Source organism: Erinaceus europaeus, chromosome 7, assembly GCF_950295315.1.
Source record: "Erinaceus europaeus chromosome 7, mEriEur2.1, whole genome shotgun sequence".
In the NCBI taxonomy this organism is placed as follows: domain Eukaryota; kingdom Metazoa; phylum Chordata; class Mammalia; order Eulipotyphla; family Erinaceidae; genus Erinaceus; species Erinaceus europaeus.
In genome coordinates this window covers 116355168-116377810 of record NC_080168.1, presented here as the reverse complement: position 1 = coordinate 116377810, position 22643 = coordinate 116355168, and the positions used below count along the sequence as shown (strand labels likewise).

General features: G+C 43.7%; 1 protein-coding gene across 1 annotated transcript; it reads left to right on the top strand.

Annotated features, from left to right (window-relative positions):
* Positions 1-366: 366 nt before the first annotated feature.
* C7H12orf54 (chromosome 7 C12orf54 homolog) lies at positions 367-14135 on the top strand. Its single transcript, XM_060195472.1, has 10 exons — positions 367-471; positions 1265-1339; positions 1422-1504; positions 6115-6145; positions 6913-6951; positions 7632-7664; positions 8412-8436; positions 9108-9156; positions 11516-11682; positions 13938-14135. Exons 3-9 carry the CDS (start codon positions 1440-1442, stop codon positions 11643-11645), a joined length of 372 nt encoding a protein of 123 aa, XP_060051455.1. The 5' UTR covers positions 367-471; positions 1265-1339; positions 1422-1439; the 3' UTR covers positions 11646-11682; positions 13938-14135.
* The last annotated feature ends 8508 nt before the right edge of the window (positions 14136-22643 follow it).

The following is a 22643-nucleotide window of genomic DNA, read 5'->3' as shown; positions in this document are numbered from 1 at the left end:
CTTATGAAACTGCAATTTTCTAGTCTCCACATGATTCTCATAATTATTTTTCTCTGACTAATCAACTCTGCTGCCTCAGTGGTGGAAGTCTGGAACCAGGACTGGGAGAATTTACAGGTACTTTGGATATCTAAGGAAGTGAGCAGAAGACAGAGAGGCAGCAAGAATCTCTCCAAGCTGGAATTAAATTTTCACATCATCTTGTTATTTTACTGTTACCATTTGGATTCAGTGGATCCTGAGCTGAGGACAAGAGGGAGGCATTAGCGGCCTCAGATGTATGAGGGAGGCATTAGCGGCCTCAGATTTATGAGGGAGGCATTAGCGGTCTCAGATTTATGAGGTCACAGATGAGGTCACAGAAGCGTTGAAAAGGGCAAGGTTGGCAAAGGAGTGGGAGACTGCTGTGAGATGGGGCTCAGTGAGGAGAGGAAAGGGAACGGGGAAGTGTGATTTAGGGAGCCTCGTTGGGTAAGTCTCTGGGTAGAAATCAGGCTAGTTCTTGACCGGAATATGGAGGTGGGGAAAGACGATGGAGAGAAATGCAGAGACAGCTACTCAAAGGAGAACCTAACATTTCCATGGGCCTCTTCTTTGGCTCTTCAGCCTTACATGTTTCGACAGTGTCTCTCCTTCCCCACAGAACACCAGCCTGTTTTACCACCCTTATTCTACCACAATGAGTCTGACGGTGAGGGACAAGATGGGAAATGTACGGATCTTGAGTTCATTATCCACTACTCCTGTCCCTGCCCTTTGAGCCCATTTTTAGTTTTTGGCTAACACCTTAACCCCAATCTCTGCTTTATTTTTTTTCTTTTTCCTTTACTGACATTCTCTTTAGAATTTCTTTCTTTCATCCTTTCTTTCTCCTCCTCCTCCTCTTCCTTCTTGTTTGTTTTGTTGCGTCCAGGGTTATTGCTGGGGCTCAGAGCTGGCACTATGAATCTACTACTCCTGGAGGCCACTTTTTCTTCCACTTTATTGGCTAGGACAGAAATGGAGAGAGGAATGGGAAGATACAGAGGGGGCAAGAAAGAGAGACACCTGCAGACCTGCTTCACCGCCTGTGAAGTGTCCCCCCTGCAGGTGGGAGCCGGGGTCCCAAACCCGGACCCCCGTGCTTCGTACTATGTGCCCTTAACCAGGTGTGCTACTACCTGGTCCCCCTCTCTTTAGAATTTCTATTCCAAAAAGGACAGAAGCTTTACTGGAGCAAACGTCTTGTTTCACCCTTATCTTCTTTACATTCATACACATGCAGATACACACATACTGCCCCATTCAGGACATGGCTGCTTCCTGAACTGCTGACGCCGCCTGACCTGGCTCCCCCAAGGTAAGTGCAGCTCACTGGGTCCCTTCCCTTGCTCATTATTCACTTCTGCCTCCTGAATGCCTGCATCTATTTCTGTCGTCAGTTCCAGCCCAGGAGCACAATGGCCCAGCCTGCTTTCCAGGATCAAGATGAAGAGGCAGGAAGGATCTCCAGCCATCTGATGAGGTAAAGGAGGCTATTGACCGCCAAGACTCTTCTGCTTGGATATGTTCTGTGGGCGGACTCAGGTCACCTGCCCCCTTCCTCTTGTGGCACACCTGTCGTTGTCGGCTTGGGGAAGGTGGGGGCTGTCACGTGTCTATTCTCCCGTCTCCTCAGTAGAAGACAAGATAATGAATCTTTGTCATTTTATATCAGAAGATGGTCATCATTCTGAACTTCTTTTTCTATTAGTGTTTTAATGATGATTAACAAGACTGTAAGATAACAGGGGTTATGCCACACTGTTCCCACCATCAAAGCAGTGTGTCCCATCCTTTCCATTGGAAGCTTCTCTATTCTTTATCCCTCTCTTGGCATATGGACCAAAACCCTTTATGGGGTGCAGAAGGTGGAAGGTCTTGCTTCTCCATTGGACATGAATGTTGGACAGGTGGACCCATACCCCCAATTCTGTTTCTATCTTTCCCTAATGAGGTAGGACTCTGGGGAAGTGAGGTTCCAGGACACATTGGTGACACAGGTCATCTGCCCAGGGAGGTCAGGGTGACATCATGGTAATGTCTTCAACTGGTGACTGAAAGGCAGTATGATATAAAGCAAATTATTCAATAAACAGGAACCCAAAGGTAGGAATAGAGCACATGAAACTAGGGGTCTTTGTGTGGGAGGAAGCTGGAAGATCTTTTTTAGGTATGTCCCATGTAGGTGACCCATGATTTAGTAATTTTTGCCTGAGCCTGATAGCTAGCATGCAGGTGGACTAAAATAGTATCAGAGTTGAGAATAGGACTAGAAAGCTGGATATTAGGGCAGAGAATAGCTCCCAAATATGCGGAAAGTATAAATGCCACTAACTATTTACCCCATCGATGTAGCCTAGGGCCCAAGTCTATTCGTATTTAGCCTGTGTAACCTCTCTGTCCCTGTCAGTCTGAGCTCGCAGTCCATGGTCACAGCAGGGAACATTCTGCGCTTATTTCAGGATCCGTCTTCCTTGAGTGGCAGAGTAGGGTGCCCAAGCCTCCCTTTGGAGAGTGAAGCAGTCCCTACCATCGCTGCTCTACATTGAGGACAAGTCCTGGAGAGGCTCGCAGAAGGACTTATGATGATGTTCCTGATAGGATGTGACCAGTGATGGTGGAGAGAGGGCTCTATTAGTGGTCTAGGCCCATCATATCTATGTGGAGCCCAAGGATTCCTTGACTAGAACCCCAGATGATGGAGAGGCCTGGTAGTGACCAAGAAGGCCATCATTAAAATAAGCCAGTTTATCACCCTTATCCAGCTTTTGTAGTCATTAGTTGATCTGACGTGGTGAGACTCAAAGTGATTGAGGGCAGTGAAGTAGTGGTTAGGAGAGGAGGGTGTCTAGGCCTAAGGAGTAAATATTTGATCAGGTGCTTTATGGTGTCTTCTATAGGTCTCTCTACTTGCTAGCTGAACTTACAGAGTCTAAGTCTATAAGCCACTGAGCACTTTAACTTAGAGACAGAATTAGTAGAGCATACTATATTCATTGATCCTTTCCCAAAGATGTACTACATCCTCCATAGTATACATCAAGGCCTGGCAAGCAAAGCAATGCTTCCCCTGTATTAGGGCAGGAAGAAGAACAAGATTCTGCTGTTTGGATCAAATATGAACCCCAGGCTGTATTTTTTCATAAAGTCAGAACAAGGAAGATTTATTGTGAGCTAAGGAAGTTCGCTTAGCTGACAGACTGTATGTAGCACTTGCAGGCATGGGGTCCTGGGCTTATTCCCTGGCACAGCTCCAATCTCTCTCTCTCTCATGAAACAAATAATTTCTTTCTGTAGTACTAGGGCTTTGTGCATATGCAATTTCACAGTTTGAAGGGACTCAGGAAGAGAGTTAAAAGTATCCTTTAGATCTCTGGGCTGCTTCTCTTATTAAAGTGCCCAGACTAGTTAACTTAAGTCTGAAGCCTGAGAGCCAATGAATAACTGAGAAGCTTGAAAGCAGAAGAAAGAAGGTGGAAACCTGTCCAAGAATATGAATTTTCTTCCAGACAACTGCAGTGCTAAGAGGAAAAAATAGAGACTAGGGGCCAGACGGTGGCACACCTGGTTAAGCGCACACATTACAGTGCACAAGGACCCAGGTTCAAGACCCTGGTTCCCACCTGCAGAGGGAAAGTTTCGTGAGTGGTGATGTTGGGCTACCGTGTGTCTGTCTTGTCTCTTTCCCTCTCTACCTCTCCGCCCTTCTCAATTTCTTTCTGTCTCTATCAAGTAAATAAATAAATGAATTTAAAAAAAAAGCTTCAGGAGTGGTAAAGCAGGGCTGCAGGTGTCTCTCTTATCTCCTCCTTCTCTCTCAAGTTCTCTCTGTCTCTATCTAATAATAAATAAATAAAAATAAAAAAAATAGAGAAGAGATATTGGAGTCTCTTGTGGGCAAGCACCTTATAAGCTACACCAGAGACCTATCTTCTTGTGCTGAGGAGTATACATAAACAAGGCACTATGAGAACTCTACTGATGATCATATTACAAGTTTACAGTTATAAAAATTGTCACACAGCCCACCCTCCATGATGTTTGAAGTAAAGGTCACTTCTCTTGTTTCATAAGTGAAGAAACAGATTCCTATAAGCAGAGATTTGACGAGAGTCCTATAGCTAGCATAGAGGAGAAACTGGAATCCAAGAAATTCTCATTTCCAGATTCCAGTTTCCTCCTACTGCGATATCATTTGATAACTCGTCTATAAAGCAACGAAGACACATTCACTTATGCTTTTTAGTGAAATCATAACTAAGGTTGGAATCAAGCAGACATAGATTGGGATTTTAGCTTCTTCGTTATTATTTAGCACCGAGAGCTTCAGCTTCCTGCACAGGGAAGTAATCCACCTACACTTCTCTCACAGAAGTGTTTGAGGATGAGAGGTGTGGATCAAATCACCTGCCTCAGTGCCTGGTTCACGGAGGTTTAATCTTCTTCATGGTCATTTCCCTCTAACTGCTAAAATTCTACTGCGGACACCCGCATCTTTCCTCTCTCAATGAATAGACGCATATTTTATATGTGATATGTATGTGTAAGTCTCACTCTTCCTCATCCCTTGTTTAATGTTCTTTACCCAGTGTGCCAATTATTCACTACCTCTGTTTACAAAATAGGGTTAAAAGTTAGCTTAGGGAATAAAACTCCAGATGACCCAGTTCTGTTTTTTTTTTTTTTTTCTCACTCATTCCCTAATAGATTGATAGAATCCTTAGGGAGAAGTGAAGGAAGAAAAAAAACACAACAACTATGCTTTAAAGTAAGAGTATTTTCAGAATGAGAGGTTTAGCTTGGACTTGGAGTGCCACAAGAGCTAGGCTCAGGCTTCTTTCCTTCTTATTTTTATCTTTATTGGGTAGAGACAGCGAGCAATTAAGAGGGAAGGGGAAGGCAGAAAGGGAGAGAGAAAGAGAGACACCTGCAGACCTGCTTCACCACTCACAAAGCTTTCCCCCTACAGGTGGGAACTGAGAGCTTGAACCTGGGTCCTCAAGCATGATAACATGTGCATTCAACCAGGTGTGCCACCACCTCCAGTTTTGGGGACTGTCACTCCAGGTTCAGAATAGGCACACCAGGGAGATTCTTACTTCTCTCTTGGTTATCTTGATCCATAGTCAAATTTCTTCTTTGTAAAAAAAAAAATCTTTTTTTAGAGTGGTGTGTGTGTGTGTGTGTGTGTGTGTGTGTGAATAAATAAAAATGAGACCCCAGTCCTGACATATGAAGTGCCAGAGATCAAAACTGGGACCTCCTGCATGCAAGGTCCATACTCTGCCACCCAAGCATCCATTCTTATTTATTTATTTTTTTAAACCAGAGCACTGCTCAGCTCTGGCTTATGATGGTGTGGGGGACTGAACCTGGGACTTTGGAGTCTCAGGCATAACCATTATGCTATCTACCCCTGCCCAGCCCAAGCTTCCATTCTTAAATGGAGATGTTAGGTTTCATGTATTTGGATGCTCACTCCATCTCTCCTTCATACTGGAAAGTTTTCTGCTCATTTTCTTTCTCTGAACTTTCTGGAGGTCTCGACATGTTTATTTCTGGGTCTTTGATTATGTCTTATGAGTCATGTAGACTCTTAATTCTTTCACATCCTTTCCTTTTCTTTTATTGTCCCTCTGGATTTCAAATTATCGGTCTTCAAATTTGATAATTATTTTGCCTCTACTTGATCGAGTCTGCTCTGGAAGCTCTGTGCTGAAGTTTTCAGTGGCTTTTGGCAATCTCTCGTGCAACTGGGGGACCGGCCTGCTCTTACTCTCCCCACTGGGAGAAATCACAGGCTGAGGAGCTCTTGACACTGAGCAGGGATGCTCTTGGGGAGGGGTGGCTCAGGGGAACTGAGACTGTTTTTCTTGCTGTCTTCAATGAGTCTGTTCATAGATTGGTTTTCCTTCAAATGAAATTCTGTGGTTTCTCCAGTGGGCTCCCGCTCTCCCATGGAGTCATTGCATGAATGGTTGCCAGAACGGTTATTTCTGTGAGGAGCTGAAGGCTGAAGTCTTCTCTCCTGCCATCTTACTGAAGTCATCCAATAAGTGCCTCATCAGATTTATGTCAAATTTTTTTTTCTAGAGATTCCACTGAAGATGTGACAACACCAACGGTAGGGTCGACTTTTGAATTCACTGGTTCCTTTGGGGGATCCTGGTTTCTGGGACAAGCAGAGAACAAGCTCTGCCTATGAGACAGAACAGTTGTCTGACCAGGATGGCCCATTGGAGGACTTGAGAATTATAGTGTAGGCTGCTCCTGGTCAGTCTGAGAGACACTCAGAACAACTGCCATGCCGCTCACCACACTGGGTGACCCTAGAGGATATTGGTATTGATAAGTCAGGGGAACACATTAGTATTTTTTATGCCTGTCACCCATTAACTAGATTGAGAAAAAAAAAAATCAGCTGAAAATGATTCAGTAGGGTGCAAGACATGGGGCTGCCTGGAAAGTCAGGTGACTTAAAGTGTCTATCTCCATTATAAAAACATACCTTTTACTGCAGCCAGGAGATAACTTACCTGGTAGAGAGTCCACTGTCCATGTGTGAGGTCCTGGGTTTTATACATGAACCACATTGAAGCACCATAGACAGCAACAGCGGGGGAGGTGCTCCATGGACGGCAGAGCAATGTTGTGGTCTTTCCTCTCTCTGTCTCTGTCTCTGTATCTCTCTGTGTGTGTGTCCTTATAAAATAATGAAAACCATGGGCTAAGATGGCTGTTCACTCAGCAGTGGAATTACACTTATGCACAACCCTGGCTTCATTACCCTGTAGCACATAAAAAATACCTTGCATTCTATCAGTTTCGTGATGTTCAATTCAGACTCTGGAAAAGAAAGAGTAACCTTATCAAGATTTGTCTCTTTAACAGAAAACACAAGTAACGATCACTGAAACCCTTTGGGACCAGGTAAGTATGGAAAGGTTATCATTAAGGCCTGATGAGTGGTGGGAGAAAGGAGAGAAGTCTGAGCCAGTGAGGACATTTCATTCCTGTGGAGTAGTTTGCAGACTCGTGGTAAAGGATTGCCTCTTGTTCTCTCACTCCCCTAGCCCTAAATCCTCAAAAGCTTCTATTTGTGCTCCTTGTGCCCCAGGTGAGCCTCTACTTGTCTCAAAGTTGTCATGAGTCTTTGCTGGAGAACATATATCTTAGCATGCCAGGTTTTGTGCCTGCCTCAGACTGCACAATCCATGGCCTAATGAATTATACTACAGAGCTAACAACTTCTGTGACTTCCCAGATGCTTACAGGTGCTTACTTGGCCAGAACCTAGTGCCAAAGTGACTGCAACAAGCATGATAAGCACCTGAGGTGAATGAGGAGGGTCATGGCTTGTTGGCCTTTGGCAGCCATGTATCTGCTAAGACCCCCACCCCCACTAGGGATGCTAGTTAAAAGAAACCTTGAAATGCTGTCATTAAAAATGGAGATTGGTGGGACTTACTGCTAGGGGACAAAAGAAAAGGGTCATAGCCTCATGGCATTCATACCCTACAACCTGGATTTAGAAGTTAGACCACTCAATTCTATATTGAAGATGCCTCTGAAACGAAGCAATAGACTAACATTTTTTTGTCTTCTATTAGGTGCTAACAACTTTTAGGAATATGCAAAAGGAGGTGAGATTAAATGTTTCTTCCTTAAATTCTTTACTTATGCCACTTACTCTTATTTCTATTTTTCCTTACCTTATTGTGACACTGCCTCTTACTAAGATTGTAGTTTCCTTAAAAGTTCTAGCTGACCAACTGTGCTAAAGTGATATATATAAAAATATGTAGTTCCAAGATATATGTGTACTGAGCATATATATGAACTAGCACATAGCTTAAATTTCTTAGTAAGTGGTCCTTTCTTACCAAGCAACTAACCATCATAATTTATTTAATTTGCCCGGGACTGAGATGTTTACTAGGGTGTAAGGAAAATAAATGTTAAGGTCCTTCACCTTGTAGAACTACTGAAGTCTCAATGATGAGGGCTAAAGGAATCAGAAGGGATCAGAAGATGGAGAGTAAAAAAGTTAAGAGTCATAGAGAATACTTTACAGTAATTATGGCTGTAAATTATAAATTATAAAGAAAATGGCCCTCAAGAGGCCATAACTGCTTTTATTTGTCAGTCCACTATTGGGCGTTCATAGAGCAAGAGTTATGTTAAGTGGTTTGGCGCGAGAACTACAAACACAGTGAAAGTTCTGCTTTCAGTGAATTAAAGTCTCATCCATTCCCAAGAAGTCTCTGTTTCCCACACGGGTGCACCTCCATTTGGCCAAGTCTATAGCTGGGATATGGCAGCCTAGACATGACTAGCGATCCTCCCCCCTCACCCAAGTCTTTGACTCTTTCTGAACTCTCATTTTTCAGCTGCAAGAAGATGCTCGGACTCGAGGTAAAAGAGCAGTATTCTGAGGTTTGGATGAGCCGAGGGTGGTCGAAGGAGATAAAGAGAAATTCATTCCAAAGTCACATCTTGGGATCTTCCACTGGTTTAGAATCGGAGTCTGGGCTCTCTTTTCTTTTTACTCTTAAGCTCAGGGAGGCATTTCCTTGAGCTTCATGAGCACTACTAGCCTCACATCTATCCAGCCCAGTGATTTAAGAGCAGTAGGACTCCTCATTCCTTTGAGATCCTTGTTGAGAACCTAGAACACTCTCAGTGCTCAGTCAGACATGACTTTTTTAAGTAGAAAAAGACAAGCACAGAAGTGAGGAAATACCCAGCTCTTCTGTAAGCGCTTAGCAGAACTAGCTGGGATGGTGTTAGAGACAAGCTGTGACTAACCAGTGACTATCCCTGGTGGCAGTGCCCAGGGACTGAAGCTGGCTGACTCCTAAAGCCCAGAGCAGGTTATAGAGAGTTCTGGTGGCCATGATTCATTGTGCTTTGCTGGGAGCTGGTTGTCAGGTACCTATCTGACCACCCTGCAGGAGTTCGGTTTCCCTGTATGTTCTTACCTCTCTCTCTTTGGCTAAGCTCCAGATTAGGGGTATGACCAGGGCCCTCAGCATAGCATTTCCAGACCCTCTGCAATACAGTGACTCCTTTCTTGTCTACTTCAGGGATGAGCAACTGCTCCACAACACCCAAATTATCTGCATCTGGAAGTAGGTGAGTGGAATTTTTTTTGAGCGATTTAATAATGATTGAGAAGATTGTGGATAAGAGGAGTACAATTCCATACAATTCCCACCACCAGAGTTCCATATCCCATCCCCTCCATTGGAAGCTTTCATATTCTTTTTGTTTTTAATTTTTTATTTATAAAATTGAAACACCAACAAGACCATAGGATATGAGGGGCACAATTCTGCACAATTCCCACCACCAGAGCTCCGTATTCCATTCCCTCTCTTGATAACTTTCCTATTCTTTATCCCTCTGGGAGCATGGACCCAGGATCATTATGGGGTGCAGAAAGTGGAAGGTCTGGCTTCTGTAATTGCTTCTCTGGGCATGGACAGGTTGATCCATACTCCCAGCCTCTCTCTCTCTTTTCCCTAGTGTGTCGGGGCTCTGGGGAAGCAGGGCTTCAGAACACATTGGTAGGGTCTTCTGCCCAGGCAAATCGAGTTGGCATCATGGTGGCATATGGAACCTGGTGGCTGAAAAAAATAGTTAAGATAAAGCAAAACAAATTGTTGACTCATCATGAACCTAAAGGCTGGAATATTGCAGATGAAGATTTGGGGTCTCTGTTTTGGAAAAAGATAGTAGTTCTATTTTAGGTATATTCTAAAGGGTCCATGGCTTTACTAGTTTTGGCCTGAGCCTGACATCTAATATGCAGGTGGACCCAGGTTATTGTCTGGGGAGATGATGTCATGGCTGGAAAAGGGTCTAGAAAGCTGGATCAGGGAAGAGAGTATCTGTGATGGTGTTTTAAGAGAAGGAAGCTTTCCTATTCTTTATCCCTCTAGGATCATGGACCCAGGTCATTGTGGGTGCAGAAGGTGGAAGGTCTGGTTTCTGTAATTGCCTCTTTGCTGAACATGGGCGTTGGCAGATCAACCCATACTCCCATCTTGTCTCTCTCTTCCCCTAGTGGGGCAGGGCTCTGGAGAGGTGGGTTTCCAGGACACATTGGTGAGGTTGTCTGCCCAGGGAAGTCAGGTTGGTGTCATGGTAGCATCTGCAACTTGGTGACTGAAAAGCACTAAGATATAAAGCAGAACAAATTGTTTAATAACCAGAAACCTAAAGGTAAGGATATAGAAGATGAGATTCGAGGTCTTCACGTTGGAAGGAGCTAGGAAGTCTATTTTAGGTATATTCCAAGGGGCCCATGACTTTACTAATTTTTGCCTGGGCCAGAGAGCTAACATGCAGGTGGGCTAGGAGTATTGTCTGGAAAGCTGGTGTCAGAGTTGGGAATAGGACTAGAAAGCTTCTTTTATGCTAGTCTTCTTCTCATGATGATCAGCCCTGTGACTGGACTGATCACAGAAAACCATTTAGCAATGAGCACAGGGAAACTTTGAAAGAGACAAAGCTTATTGTTCCCAGGCACTGAAACCACTTGACTCACCCCAGGACACACAATAGGGTTCATAGGGAAGGGAGCGACAGAGGGAGAGTCTTAGTCTTCTGGGACTAGGGGTTCTTTTATTAGGGTCAAGAGCTGGAGCATGGTGATTTAGAGACCCCACCTGCAGGAGGTCGCTTCACAAGTGGTGAAGCAGGTCTGTAGGTGTCTATCTTTCTCTCCTTCTCTCTGTCTTCCCCTCCTCTCTCCATTTCTCTCTGTCCTTTCCAACAGTGACAGCTATGACAACAATAACAGTTGCAACAAGCACAACAATAAGGGCAACAAAATGGGAAAAAGAGCCTCCAGGAGCAGTGGCTTCGTAGTGCAGGCACCAAGCCCCAGCTAAAACCCTGGAGGCAAAAGAAAATCAGTTTGATGTATTTCAGGGATGACTCTGCCTACACTAAGAAATGTGTCCCTGTTTGAGCCAAATTTGATCCTCTCTGTGAGGACTGACCCAATGAGATGAAAAAATATATCTTAAATAGATGGGCCATTTTATTCTAAACTTATCAGTGCTGACATCGTGAAGGGAGTAATAGGTGATCTCACAGTCACATAAACTTCGAGCGTAATTATTATAAACCTTTACATGTCAGTACTTTTGATTGTTCAAAACCACAGCCTCTACTCTCTTACCTAGTCATCACACTCTTCTGAAGCAAACATGAGAAATGTTCTCCACCTTCCTGATGAAGACAAAGGCCCTGATAAATTGTGACACTTCTTCCCAGGGATCATCTGCCCCCCACCCCACCCCCTCCTGTGGATCACATGATAATCAGAGAATTGCACTTCCTAGGATTAGTAATCCCCCACCCATTCCTGGTGGTGTCTGATAACAAAATCCTTAACGAAAGGAGAGATCAGATAGGAAACCCCAGAGATGAGATATCTTTTCTTTTTATAAATATATTTCTCTTTGGGTGGGGGGCACAAAAGCCTCAAATCTTCAGAATCTGGAACAACTGTCAAGTCAAGGTTGCAAGCTGAGGAGCAGCCATCGGAGGGCCATGCCCATAATGCACGAAACCAGCTCTCAGACCCAGCATCTTGCTACCCAGCTCTTTGATTCACTCATCAAGGAAGATATCCTCTGCTTCTGCCAGGTGACACACTTAGATTACCCTTCCCCCAATCCACCTTCCAACCCTGCTGCAGTCAGGCACCCAGAATTCACGGGTCCCCACTCCTGACAGGGCCACATTAAGTAGGTGTGGTTTGATAGAAGGGAAAATGGAGAGGATGGAAGGGGAAAGCCAACCTAGGCTCTTTTTGAAAACATACTTAAGGAATGTGATGCCCATGAGTCCCCTCTGGAATGTACTCTGGAAACTGACATTACCTTTGGGTTTACATCAGAATGAAGACCCAAATATAGTAGGTTTGTAATGGGCTCCAGCATCAGGATTTTTACTAATAAAGTACTTTAGTGTGTTGCCCTCAAAAGCTCTGCTTAAGCGTCAGAGCCTTTTAAAACTCCTGTGCTTCTAGATTTCATCTGACTCCTAATCCCATGAGAATGGCTGAGAGATATTCCCTACATCATAGACTATAGTAGGTAGCTCAACTTCTGGATTTATTATTTCATTTTAAAGTCATCCCATACATCTCGTTTTCAGTATCTTTTAATCTCTCTTTAAAAGCTCTTACTTCTGTCTTAGTTTTCTCTAATTTGTCCTCGATCTTACTAATTCTGTTTTCAGCCTCATTTATTCTATTCTCTCTCCACTCTGCTGTTTTCTGTAGTTCAGTTATTTTGTTACCCTGTTCTGATATTGTTTTAGCTTTTTCAGCTAGTTGTGCTCTTAGTTCAGCTATTTCAGCTTTCAGCTCTCTAATTACTTTGAGATAATTAGTGTTTTCCTCCAGAGTCCCATTTGTTGTTTTCCCATTTCTGATGACTATACTTGGAAACTCTTTCCCCACTCCTGTGATTAATTCCTTAACTAGTGTTTGGATATTGACCTCATTGTTCTGTGCTTTAGCCTTTGGGGGGCTTTTAGCTGGACTTTTGTCCTAGTTCATTTCTCCAATATTTCTTCTTGGTTTAACCATTCTATATAGTATGTTATGAGGTCCCTCTTTCAGTACTTTTCAAATTACTGATCACTCTTGCCTGGATTGACTTGTGTCTAAGGTACTTAAAGAGTTCACAGTTGTGGAAATTAAGTTGTTTCAATATTATCTCAATCCCTGAGTTGAAGTACAGTGGCTGTTAAAGCCTCTTTTGTGCTTTTTCTTCCCTGTAGGCTATGATAGGCTGAGGGATTTTTACCTATAATTAGTTTTTTTTAGCTAATCACTTACTCCTGACCAAGAGATAAATCAGGGTGGGGGAAAGATAACACAGTGGTTATGCACAGAGATTCCCATGCCCTGAGGATCCAAAGCACCAGGCTCAATTCAGCTGCTCTTCCAGCAGCCAGAGCCAAGCTGAAAGTACTTGGCTCTGTGAGTTTCCAAACAAATCCCATTTATACTCTGTGGGTTCTGTGGCAGTTATTAACTATGTCTCCCCAATTCATCAAGAGAATAATGTGGAAAGGTTCTCACTATACAGCCCCACCTCTAGTCCACTGGGGTATAGATCTTCTCTTGTGTTTCTGGGTCAGTTCTCTGCCCCCTAATGTCAGCAGGGGGCCTCCCAGCTGCTGCTGCAGCCTCCAAGGGGCAGTAGTAATGGAGACTCACAGTTGTATTTGGTGAGTCTTAGGCGAGTCTTCTCCTCCCTTCAGCAGTCTTTTTGTTAGCAAAACAGACTGGAGGTGGCACCTTAACCGGTAAACTGCTGGACTTCTACCAGCTGCTGAGGAGTAGATATGGGCTTTAGCCTCAGGAATCTCCTTTTAGGCTCCCCTCTGTCCATGAGCCACATGTGTTTGCACTCACTGGTGATTTGGTGGGTTCCCAAAGTCGTTCTAGTCCTGCTTTGTTGCAGTCCCAGGTGGTCTCCTTTGATATTCCTAGTTAACCAGGGAGTGGTAGCTCAACTTCTGTTTGACCTTGTCTAGAGTTTAATGGTAATTCCCCCCTCTTCCTCCCTCTCTTTCTCTCTCTCACTCCCCCCACCCCACTCCTACCTTCTATTTGTCACCAAGGTTATTACTGGGGCTTGGTGTCTACATGAGGACTCTACTGCTCCCAGTGGCCATTTTTTCTCTTTATTCCTTTTTTTTTTCTTTAATAGAGTATGTGGGGGGGATAGAGACATCAGTAGAACTTCCCCATTGCAGCCAATGACTCTCCTCTCTATTTCATGCTGGTTGTCATGGGATGAAGCTGTGGGAGTAGAATCAGTGCCACAATGCTATTGTGCTTTCAGTGCTACCTGCCCAATAGACTACGTTTTATTCCCACCCAGGTGACTGCAACATCTTGGACATAACTTTGATTACCTGGAAGAGAGAAGACAGTACAGAGACATCACCACTGACCTGGAAGGAGGAATGATACTCATGAGCAGAGATGTCAGCATGCAACTGAGAACTGGGAAATAGAGCAAGACCCATACCACAGTAGTCAAGCAAAGGAAGCAGCAAATAAACAATAGTTAAGACAAGTTTTATGAAAAATGCATTTATTCTGTTGTTACTGTTATGGGTAACTTCTTGGTTGTTACCTTTGCCTCAAGACCTAAAGCATTAAATGTGTAACTCTATTTAGAAAAACTACATTTTCCAGAATTCCTAGCACCAGGGATGGTGTGTATATGTGTTGGGGGGGGGGAGGGGAGCAGCTCTTAGGAAAGCTGGTTTTAAGGGATTGGACTTAGTATTTTTAAACATGTGTGGTCTTAAAAATTTGCTTTTTAAGTATTGATTGATTTAAATGAGGGGGTGGAAATGAACCAGAGCATCATTCTGACTCCTGTGATACTGGTAATTAAACTTGGGACCTCCTGCATGTGAATCCATTGCTTCACCCACTGTGTCACCTCCTGGGCTACCGAAGACTGACTTTTGTATTTGTATGGAAGCAGAGATCAGATAACTGCTCAGCTCTTGCATGTATAGTCCTGGGCCTGGAACCTGGAGCCCTAGGCATACAAGTTCTGTGCTCTCCCTGTGAACTGTCTTCTGGCTAGACAGACACTTAGACTGTTGATTATAGGCAGGCAGGAAGGAGAAGCTATCACAAAGTCATAGAGATAGTTTGTTTGCTTCTATTTTTTTATTTCAAGTTCATGTGTATCAGATCATCTAGTAGCTGTTTTTATTCCACTAAAATAGTCACCTCCAGCTCCACCCCATTTTATCCTGAAAGACACAATATCATCTTTTTTATCCTGCATGTGTATAACACTTAACACACACATCACCAAGATTCTCTTTGATCAAGTAAGAGGCCCATAACCTCCACAAAATAGGGACCTAATCTGCTTTCCTGGGCCTGAAAATGTGTCCTGCTCTTATTTATATAACTGGTATTTATTGAATATCCAGTCTGGTTATAACTTTATGCTAGGGAGCTCGACTTCTATAAAGTGGATGACAGGGCTGGAGAGACATATGGTTCTGCAGAAGACTTTCATGCCTGAGGCCCTGAATCCCCAGTTTCAATCCTCATAACCACATAAGCCAGAGCTGAGCAGGCTCTCTGTCTCTTTCTCTCTGAACCTCATTGAGATAGACACATAAATATTTTATTTTTTAAAATATTTTTTGTTATTAATAGTTTATTACATAAATATTTTACAAATAAAGCAAGAGGGGCTGGGTAGTGGTGCACCTGGTTGAGCACACATGTTACAATGCATAAGGACCCAGGTTCAAACCCCCCGGCCCCCACCTGCAGTGAGAAAGCTTTGCAAGTGATGAAGCAGTGCTGCAGGTGTGTCTCTGTCTCTCTCCCTCCCTATCTCCTCCTTCCTTCTCAATTTCTGGTTGTCTCTATCCAATAAATAAAGATAATTTAAAAATAATCAAGCAGATGACAGACTGGACAGAACTGGGGGAGTTGTCCATTGGCTCCTGCATTCACCCAGGTGAAGGTTGTCCTTAGTGCCCAGGGCAAGAGAGCCAGTTGTCTAAGTGAAGAGTCAAGGACACTTGCAGGGCACATGGGGTGGTCAGCATTACTGATGTCTTGGAAGAGGGACCATGAACAGGGAGGAATGACGAGAAATTCTAGATGTTTGCCAAGGCAACAGGGCAGTGTGGTTTACTGGTGTAGAGACTGAGAGGTTATCAGGATTGGGTTCAGGAGAATGAGGGTTCCAACTAGACAGGAGCCTGGGTCCTGGGAAACTCCCATACACACACACACACACACACACACACACACACACACACACACACACACCCCAAATCTTAGAATTCATCAGATTGAAAGCACGGGTTTCAGGGTAAATATAAAGACTGGGGCTGTGCCAGCACAGAGGGACTTCCCAAGTCACTGGTGTGATGGGATGATTTAGTCAGGTGGATTTAACTTCCATTTTCCCTCTGATAAGAACAACTGTAGAATACAGTCATGGCTCTGTATAACTCTAAGAATTTATAGGAGAGGGTGTCAGAACTGATAACCTAAATTTGGCACTTAGGGGTTAGAAGTAGCTGACCAGATAGAGCACCTACCTACACACAGCCCAGGACCATCTCCCCTACCCTGATACCACATGGGAGGTACCAAGACGCTGGGGAAAGCTCCTATGCTGTGGTGTGTCTCCCTCTCTCTCTCTCAGTAAGGACTACAAAAGCTGGATAAGGGCAAGAGACCAGCATATGTTAATGATGGCCCTTTTGGTCACTCCCAGGTCACCCATAATCCAAGGCCCTAGTCAGGGAGTCCTGGGATTCTCACACAGACATGATAGGCCTAGACCTGTAACAGACCCCTCTCTCCACTGTCACTGGTCGTCTCTATCAGGAACAACATAGTGGACCCTCTTGTGGGCCTCCACAGGACCTTGCCCTCAATGTGGGGCAACAATGGTAAGGACTGTTTCATTCTCTGAAGGGTAGTTGAGTCGACATCTATGCACCCAAGGAGAGGTCATCTAAAACCATCAAACATCTACTGAGAGAGTGACAGCAATATGTTAACAGCAACACAGTAACAGTAGGGGATTGCAACACCTCTTGGATGTCAGACCAGAAACTATCAAATATTGGCAGAACTCTTCCCCATCTAAATTTTAAAGACATCTTCAATGAAATGAATCCAGTTACAAACATATATAAACAATAAACACAATGCAGAACTTGGACTGGGTCTGGTGTACTGCACTGAAGTAAAATGACTCCGGGGAGGGGGGGAGGGTTCAGGTCCTGGAACATGATGGCAGAGGAGGACCTAGAGGGGGGTTGAATTGTTATGTGGAAAACTGAGAAATGTGAACTGGGGTAGATGACATAATAGTTATGCGAAAAGACTTTTATTCCTGAGGCTCCAAAGTCCCAGGTTCACAATGAATTCACCTTTTTTAAAAAATTGTTAATCTTTATTAATTGGATATAGACACCCAGAAATCAAGAGGGAAGGGGGTGATAGAGAGGGAGAGAGACAGAGCGACATCTGCAGCACTGCTTCACCACTCACAAAGCTTTCCCCCTGCAGGTGGGAACCACGGGCTCGAACCCGGGTCCTTGTGTATTGTAATACTAGCGCTCAACCAGGTGCACCACCACTCGGCCCCTGAATTCACCTTCTTTACCCCATCTTGGATGGAGCTCAAAGATATCATGTTAAATAAGATAAGTCAGAAACAAAACGTTGAATATGGGATGATCTTACTCATAGACAGAAGTTGAAAAACAAGATCAGAAGGGAAAACTCTAAGCAGAACTTGGACTGGAGTTGGGGTATTGCACCAAAGTAAAAACCTCTGTGGTGGGGGGGATGGGAAAGTTCAGGTCCTGGAACAGGATGGAAAAGGACCTAGGGGGGTTGTATTATGTGGAAAACTGGAAAATGTTATGCGTGTACAAACTATTGCATTTTACTAATGACTTAAAACCATTAATCCCCCAATAAAGAAATTTTTTAAAACACAGGCTAGGGAGACAAAAAAGTACATATAGTCATCGAAATAATAGTCAACCCATATCTTATCTGTGACCTTGGGAGAACTACTGCAGTTTCCAATGGAGGGAATGGGGACACAGAACTCTGGTGGTGGGAGTAGTGTGTAATTATGCTCCTGTTAGCTCATAATTTATAAATCAGTATGAAGTCATTAATAAAAAATTTTAATAGTGAGAAAATAAAAGTCTATCCCAAGTAATAAAATTGTACATGTTTGAGACCAGGGCTTCAAAGAGAAAGGGAGAAAGAAAGAATGAAAGAAAGAAAGAAAGAAAGAGGAAGGGAGAAAGAAAGAAAGAAAGAAAGAAAGAAAGAAAGAAAGAAAGAAAGAAAGAAAAAAGAGAAAAAGAGAAAATTTCCCCAACCCTTTTCCTCTTGTCCTTTTGTTAATGAACACCAAATTACATAATTTGATAATAAAACAGTTTCTGACAGTAAACAGATATGATCTCATTGTAGATATGATTTGCATTAGGAATGTTATATTTTAAATATTGATTTATATAAATTTAGGATTAATTTAATTTCAATGATGTATTTATGGTATGAGGTGGTGCTGGGGATTGAACCTGGAGACTCTGATAAAAGCCATAGCTTCACTATTAACAGTAGTTTCATGCTACTAAGTAAATATTCTGGACATTGATTAAAAACAATCATACTTACAGGGACTTAGAGATTATAAAGGCTTCTGCACTAAATATATAAATATACATGGCCTTGGGTCAGACTGATGGGGTAACAGTTAATTGTATTTATATATTCTCTTCAAGTTTCAGAACTACTCTCCGCCCTAATCCGGCTTTCTAGTTCTATTCTCAACTCTGACCACACCTTCCCAGACAATATTTTCAGTCGACCCCCATGTTAGCTGTCAAGCTCAAGTAAAATAACTCAAGTCCTGGACCTTTAGGGACAAAACTAAAACAGACTTCCTAGCTTCTCACCACCCTAAAATCCCTATTCTCACCTGCTCTATTCCTACTTTCTGGCTCCTGATTAAAAACTAGTTTGTCCTGCTTTGTATCTTACCTACCTTTCAGCCTCCAAGCTGCAGTACTATGATTCCATCCTGAACTCCCTGGGTAGACCAGCTCACCAATGTGTACTGAGACCTCAACTCTCCAGAGCCCTACCCAACTAGGGAAAGTTGGAAACAGGCTGTGGTTATGGATCCACCTACCAATACCCATGTCCAGTGGAGATGCAGTTACAGAAGCCAGACCTTCCACCTTCTGAACCCCAAGAAAAAAAATTGGTCCATACTCCCAGAGGGGAATAAATGTTAGGGGAAGGTGATGAAAGGGCTCTGAAACCCAATTCCATCAGGACCCGAAGGGAAAAGAGGAAATAAGGAAGGACATTTGGAAATAGTAACAAGTGTGGGTGTGGCCTAAAATGGAAGAGAAGGCCGGACCATAAAAAAATGGACAAAAATATAGATATAGATACTGATATAAATATAGATAGAAAGATCATTATATAAATAATAGTTAACCTATATCTGTTACTTTGGGAGAACCACTGCAGTTTCTAATGGAGGGAATATGGACAAAGAACTCTGGTGGTGGGAATGGTATGGTGGGAATTGTACCCCTGTTATTTTGTAAATCACTAACAAATTTTTTTTTGGTAAAAAAGAGTGATCTGGGAGGTAACACAGTGGATAAAGCATTAGACTCTCAATTATGAGGTCCTGAGTTCAATCCCAAGCTGCACATATACCAGAGTGATATCTGGTTCTTTCTTTCTCTCCTTCTACTTTTCTAATAAATAGATAAAATCTTTTAAAAAGAAAGAGAGAGTTGAGGAAATAGTGCAGCAGTTGTACACTAGACCGTCATGCCTAAGGTCTGGAGGTACCAGATTCAGCCTTCAGCACCACTATAAGCTAGAGCTGAGCAGTGGTCTGGTCTCTCTCTCATTAAAATAAAATAAATTAATCTTAAAAAATAATAAGCAATTTTCCATTTGGGAGGAAAATAATGAATTTCATCTAAATATACCTGACATAGGCACCAAATGAATAAATAAAACAAGCTGAAGATGCTGAACAAAGTGAGTTTGTGTTGAGGCCAAACTCTTTAAATATAACACCAGCTTGGATATAACAAACAGCATTCAAGGCCTTAACAACTGGGGGGGGGGAGTTTAAACCTGTCAGACAAAGAAGGGACTAGAGAGACTGAGAAGGAACAAGGGACTGACTCATCTATGAATGACCATTTTGGCCCATACCAGACCACGTCATAACCTGGGGCCCGGGGACTCCCCCTAGGTACCATGGACCTAGACCTCTAATGGATCCCTCTCTTTGCCATCACTCATCACTTCCATCAGGAATGTCCTCACTAGTCCTTTTGTGGGACTCTCTAGGACCTTACCCTCACTAAAACCTAACAATAGTCAGGACTGCCCCATCCTTTGAAGGGAAGCTGGGTCACCCTACTCTGCCACAGGAGGACTGGTCCTGTAATGTGCACAGCCTGCAGTGTTCCCAGCTGTGACCAGGGACTGGGAGCTTAGACTGACAAGAAACCAGAGGTTCTTGTGCTAAATATAAATATACATTGACCCCCAGGTCAGGTTGATGTAGTAAACAGTTCATTGTATTTATATATATTTTTTTCAAGTTTGGGAGACACTCTTTTTGTCCTAACCCAGCTTTCTAGTTCTATTCTCCACTCTTAACACCATCCTCCCACCTTGCTGTTAGCTATCAAGCTCAAACAAAGATTACTAAAGTCATGGGTTCCTAGGAACAAGCCTAAAATAGACATTCCAGCATCTATCTACCCCAGGGTCAATATTCCCATTGGCTCTAATCCTACTCTTTGGTCCCTGTTTATTAAACATTTTGTCCTGTGTTGGGTAGTTGCCATCTCCCCCTGGCTTCTTCTTATCCATATGGCTATATAGGGATTTACTGATCCAAAGGTTTGGTCTATTTACATAAATCACTTTTACATAAAGCACTCCAGGGCATTGGTGGTTCAGTGATAGGATTCTCGCCTGTTCCACCCCCTCCTTGTCACACTCTGATTTTCACCAGTCACTTTTCTCTCCACCCTCTCTATATCACATCCTGTTTCCACCCTACTTGGAGAGTATAAAAACAGCTGCTCTTCTGATTAAAGACACTTGGAAATTGCTTTCCGGCTCCGAGAGTTCCAGAGTGTATCTCCTGTGGAAGTTGGTGCAGCACGAGTTCCTGATCCCTCTCCCACACAGCAGCCTAGATCAGCTCCAGTTGAGTTCTCTCCAACCCAGAGAGCACTAGCTCGGGAAGAAGTACCCTCAGGCTATCCCGGCATCTGGCGCCTGAACAGGGACCCATAAGCAGCAGATTTACAAGAAGACATCTTAGATAAGTACACACCTTTTGGGTATCTGCAATATTGTGTTAAGGCACTGTGATTTTTTTTCTTTTTTATTGTTTTCCGGAGATCTTTCCACCATGGAAAATCTTTTCCAAATCCTGCATTCTTTTTCCAGTATACAATTTTTATATATCTGGGACATTTTTCTCGGGGCTTCACCTTATATCCTGTTGATCATCATAGCAGCTTTTAAGGGATATATAGGGCAACCTCTCAAAAGGCTTAAGAAACTAGAGGCTGAGGTCCAAGAGATAAAGGAAGTAATCATAGAACTTAACCAGCACCTTAAAAACAAGAAGAAGCAAAGGCCTGTCGTGATCTTGACCCACCCTAATTCCTCTGCATCTTGCCCTGAGGCCCCTATTTTGGCATCTTGCCCTGAGGCCCCTATTTTGGCAGACACGTGTCCGAATTCTCCTTTGGACTCCACAGCCACTTCTTCGGCCACCCCCATTTTGGCAGAAACGTGTCCGGAACCTCCTGCTGCCTCCACGGCTGCTTCTTCACCCCACCCTGTTTTGATAGACACATGTCCGAATTCTCCTGTAGCCTCCAAAACCGCTTCTTCGGCCACTTGTCCAGAAGCTTCCACTTCAGTGACTCCTCCTACCACTACACACTTATCAGAGGAAGTCCACACATTTCCGGTCAATGTTGCCCCCAATAGACAAAAACCTCAGGCCTGGTATCCATATTCCGCCACAGACCTGAAGGAACTACGCCAGGCTATCAAAGATGACGGTGTTCATGCCCCATGGACCAGGTCCATTTTACAAGGCCTGCTTCAGAACCTTAATACCCCTCAAGATTGGAGAGATGTGACTCGTGCTACGCTCCCAGGCCCCCTCTTCCTGCAATGGGAGGCATTCTTTCGCGACGAATGTTTACAACAATCGCGGAAAAATATTCAAAATCAGCCAGAGGGTAATTTTGATGCATTGTTTGGAACAGGCCAATTAGAAACAGGGATTCAACAGGCGGAAGCCAAGTTTCCAGCGGGGTATTTTGATCAAGTACGCCTGTGTGCATTAAAAGCATGGGAGCGATTAACACCACCCATGGGAGCAGCCTCAGCCCCCATTCTCTCCCTGCAACAAGAACCTGATGAATCCCTTGCTAAATTCATTGCCAGGGTCCAGTCGAGTTTGGAAAGGAAGATTTATAATCCTGAGGCTCGTTTTCTCCTTCTGCGATCCATAGTCTGGGATGGAATGCTTCCGCATTTTCGACAGGCCTGTATCACTCTTAAAAATGAACACCCAGATACTTGGATTCTAGCTACACAGGATCTCAGATCAAGCTCTTTTCAAGGACCTATGTTACAGGCCTATGCAGCTACCTTACATAAGCAAAAAGGAGCTTGCTTTCAGTGCGGTCGCCAAGGGCATTGGCGTAACCAATGTCCAGAAAATAGACCGCGACCCCGCCTCCAGTCAGGGCGACCCCACCTCCAGTCAGGGCGACCCCACCTCCAATCAGGGCAACCCCGCCTCCAGACAGGGAATCAGAGACCACGAATGCCTTGTCCCAGATGCCAGAAAGGATTTCACTGGAGGAGAGATTGTTGGTCAAGGTTCCATAGGAACGGCACGCCTCTGCCAAATGTAAACAGGGATTTAAACTAAGTATGGGGCTTCCCTTAGCCCCGCCCCCAAGAGGGA

Excerpts from the sequence above, each read along its gene's own strand:
- C7H12orf54 (XM_060195472.1), top strand. The coding sequence starts at position 1,440 with ATGGCCCAGCCTGCTTTCCAGGATCAAGATGAAGAGGCAGGAAGGATC. Across the intron at positions 6,146-6,912 it reads AAGATGTGACAACACCAACG|AAAACACAAGTAACGATCAC; the intron begins GTAGGGTCGACT and ends TCTCTTTAACAG. Across the intron at positions 6,952-7,631 it reads CTGAAACCCTTTGGGACCAG|GTGCTAACAACTTTTAGGAA; the intron begins GTAAGTATGGAA and ends GTCTTCTATTAG.